General features: G+C 35.9%; 1 protein-coding gene across 1 annotated transcript; it reads right to left on the reverse strand.

Annotated features, from left to right (window-relative positions):
• Nucleotides 1–1,466: 1,466 nt before the first annotated feature.
• On the reverse strand, nt 1,467–1,847 carry LOC141725156 (uncharacterized). The gene has a single exon (XM_074527607.1). The coding sequence runs from the start codon at nt 1,845–1,847 to the stop codon at nt 1,467–1,469; it is 381 nt and encodes a 126-aa protein (XP_074383708.1).
• Between the last annotated feature and the right edge of the window lie 2,617 nt (nt 1,848–4,464).

A 4,464-nucleotide genomic window follows, 5' to 3' on the forward strand; every position in this document is an offset into this window, starting at 1 on the left:
CTACTGCAAGCCTCATGAGGAGTCCTCCCTTTCAGCACCTTGGTTGGCAATCGATTCAAAATGTACACTGAATGTCCTACCGCCTCAGCCCACATGTAAGACGGCATATTGGCACCTTTAAGCAAACTCCTTATCATAGCTGCTACCGTGCGGTTCCTTCACTCCACAATTCTATTTTGTTGTGGAGTGTAGGGTGCCATAAACTGTCTCTGAATGCCCACTTTCTCACAATAAGAGCGAAACTCTAAGCTACAAAACTCTCCTCCTCTGTCGGTTCGCTGGGTTTTAATCTCATTTTCTGTTTTCTTTTCAACTAAAGCTTTGAATTTTTTGAAGATTTCAAATGCTTCATTTTTAGCTTTCCACATATAGACCCACATCTATGGAGTACAATCATCAACAAACAACAGAAAGTAACGATTACCTGCCAATATCAGAGGAGAAATTGGTCCACAAATATCAGCATAAATCAGTTCCAATGGCTTCTTAGCGATGAATAAAGCCTGAGAAGGAAATGGTTTTCTCATTTGCTTTGACATCAATCAGCCCTCACAACTCTTTCTAGTTTGCACAAACTTAGGAATACCTGGTGCAATCTCCTCCTTTGACATTAATTCCATCTCCCTAAAATTTACATGTCCGAGACATTTGTGCCACAACCATGTTCCTTCTTCAATTTTTGACAGTCCACACTCGGGTTGAGTCTCCTCAAGACTTATTCTATACAAATGGTTCGCAGATCTTTGTACTCTCATGAGAAATATACCATCTGAATTATAGATTCTCAACCAGTCTTCTTCTAATATCACTTTGCAACCTTCCTCTGATAATTGTCCCAGCCTTAGTATATTGTTGCATAAAGTTGGTATATAATATACATCTCTCATACTCCATTCCTTGCCATTCTTGCAGTTGAACGAAATCACCCCTTTACCTCATATAGCAACAGTGGACCCGTCTTCAAATCTAACTTGCCCCGTGATAGTTTCGTCCAAAGCCTTAAATTTTCCGCGATCTTCAGTCATATGTTGGCTAGCACCATTATCAAGGTACCACACCTGTGACATCTTAGTCTTCTCACTTCTTTTCATGACCATAGCCTCAATATTCTCCTCCTTCAAGAGCACCATGTCTGTTGCTTTAAGTTCATACTTCATCATAAACAAAGCAGGCTCATCTTCTTCATCCTGGGTCATATTTACTTCTGGCTTTGGATTCTTTCTCCCTTCGTAGCTTCTTACATTCATATGCAAAGTGACCATATGCCCCATAGTTATAGCATTTCAATGTGCTCTTATCTCGGCTTCCGCGTCCAACACTTCTCCCTCGTGAGTCAGCCCATCGATTTTTCTGAGACCATGAACCTGCGCCTCCATTCTTGTTCATCCTGCTCATCCATTCTTCCCTGGTCAGTAATAGTTTTCCATTCGCACTTTCTCTCTTGGACCATGCCTCTTCAGTCAACATTAGTTGTCCTCCACCATCATTTTGCCCATTTCACGTTCCTCGTGCACTTTAAGCGATCCAACAGCCTCCTCGATTGTCATTTTATCAAAGTCTCTAAATTGGTCAATTGTAGAAATAATTTGCAAGTACTTATTCGGCATAGCACGTAGAAATCGTTTCACGACATAGCTTTTTGAAATCCCCTCACCCAGAGCTTGAATGTTCGTCACTAGTCCATTCAATTTCATGCAAAAATCATCCAATTGATCTGAGTCCTTCATCCGCAAAGTTTCAAATTCACTTTTCATAGTTTTGACTTTAGCTTTCTTGACATGATTCGCACCCTGACACATAGTCTTTATTGCTTCCCATGCTTTCAATGCAGTCTCCTTATCAGCCATAGACAAGAGAATTTCTTCGGGTATGCTTTGATATATTGCAGCAAGAGCAACCTGAACATGTTTCTCATCAACTGTCTATTTTCCTTCCTTGCTGATATCCACAGCACTCCACACTCCATGAGCTTTCATAAAGGCCTTCATTTTCAGAGCCCAAGTGGTATAGTTACCCCTAGTTATCATGGGATAATTCAAACCGAGAGAACCCTCCTTCACTTTTGTTTTCTCCGTTAACATCTTTGGCATAAACTTGGGCATACAGCGTAGACACCTTAGCTCTGGTACTAGATATTAGGGAATACCTACAATATACACTATTCTACTAGTTGTATGTTTAAAACTGAGAAACCAAAGTACTTTTCACGGAGAAAAATAATTCCTTGCCTTGTAAAAATAAAAGAACAACTAAAAGTGATTATATAAAAGAGTCCACATGTAGGTGGTAACTAGAAAATAGCTAAACTAAATAACTGACTCCTTCCTGTAATCCACTACTTTATTCATGCATCTAATTCTCCTAAATAAACTCTAACAGCTAGCTGACTTGATCAGCCCAACAAATATCAAACCATAGTAAAGGCTATATTAATATAATTGATTAAAAAATATTTTTAATTATCATAACAAATTACTAAAAATCAAGAATGTCATTTAAAGTAGAATTAACATGTGAAAGATCAATTTTTTTCACTGTTTTCTTTGAAGTTTAACTGTTTAATTTTTTTTTGTACAATCTATTGAACGACCTATTTTTTTCTAAGTTTGTATTATATATATATATATATTTGGTTTTAGGGAGTACAGGTCATAGATTCATCCTCTGCACCTTAGCAAGCCATGTCGGGGATTTTATATGACCAAACCCACACAGGAGTGAGAGTAATGAAAAAACAATGAGTCACACCGAGGGGATGAAGAAACCTCCTTAAAAGATACAATAATGAAAGAAATAACTTTGACACACCTCTTTACAACCTCGACTTGAGCAAACTAGAAATTAAGCAAAGGTCAAGGGATCACCTTCCTTGTCATACACCTATAAAAACTCGTCATGCATTACAAGTCCAGTACCTTACTCAGATAATTAGTCAGGACTCAAAATATTATTACAATTTAGAATATAGAATACCTATTTAAACATTCTTTTTTCCCAATTCATGCACCAGAAAATAATCACATGATTGCTTGCTCCATGTCCAAATACCGGACATTTGATTCACCATATTTCTTTGGAGCACCAGAAATAATCTTGACTTTATCTTCTCGTCACTCAACAATAATTACCATACTTTACCATTAAAAGTGCAAAATCATCATCCCGTGGTTGAGACATATTTACCTCCAAACATTGTTCTTTCGACATAAACATATATATTTATTTTATGGGTGCTACTTTTATAATTTTCTATTTCAACCTATATAATTTTTCATAGAGTTAGATCTAATTTTTCTACTTTTATTGTAGTGATATGTAGAAAATAAAAAATTAGGAATATTCAAATATATAATTTTTAAAATAGCATGACAATAAACAGTGTTAAAATTTGCATATTCGTATATTTTTCAATTTGATTAAGATTTTATAATAAGTTATTTACCCCATATGGTTTTTTATAACTATTACCATGGTTTTAAGGTTGCGAAAAATGTAAATAAATAATAATGAATGTTGTTATTAAAAAAAAATATACACACAAACAAACAAACATACCCAGTATATCTCGCTTTGGCACGGCCTGGGGAGGGTAAGATATACGCTGCCTTCCCTTCATTCATAAGAACGAAGAGGCTGTTTCCCGAAAGACCCCTCACTTGTGTGTGTATGTGCACAATATATAAATATGTAAAAATTCCAAATAAATTTTATAAATTTGATGGCATAATTTAAACATAGATCAAGAAAAACCTTAGCCTATGACATTACATGTATCTTGTAAATTCTGAGTGCTAGGAAAATCGCTCATAACTGCAAGAACCGTTTTCTTGTATGTAACTTCAGCCCTCAACCAAATATTGATCCATTTCTTTTTTCTTGATATTTTCACCCTTAAGATATTTTGCAGCATAAGCATCTCACTTTAATTTTATCTCGAACACTTCTTGCTCCTTCTTTACTCAATCATCACCATTTGCTACTTCTATTCCTCGAAATTGACCTTCTCACCCATTCCTCTCCAGTGAACAACAATTGTCCCTGATAATTTTAATACTCATAATCTTCCTAATTTTATTATGAAATTTAAATTCATGTCCTTTCAAATATATAACTCCTTTTTATCCCGGAATCCATGTAAATATTGGATTCTTGATTTAAAATTTAAATACACCAAATCACTCCTAAGCCCACTCTCTCTCCTAGGAAATCGCCATCATTAAACCTCTAAATATGTCTAGTTTCACACACTATTTAATAGTTTTATTTACATAACCATTTTTATTATTTCTCGTTACCCTTCCAACTTCATATTCACTGGACAGAGAGAGAGAGTAGTGTAAAAAGGGAGAAAATCCCCTAACCAGTTCGACTTTAATCCCGGAGGAATCAGAGAAAAGGCAAGTCTTTGTCCAAGCTCAAAAATCCTAACCAAGCTCTCTACTCCAAGTTCGAAAGGTAAAACCC

Source organism: Apium graveolens, chromosome 1 (assembly GCF_009905375.1).
Source record: "Apium graveolens cultivar Ventura chromosome 1, ASM990537v1, whole genome shotgun sequence".
Lineage (NCBI taxonomy): Eukaryota > Viridiplantae > Streptophyta > Magnoliopsida > Apiales > Apiaceae > Apium > Apium graveolens.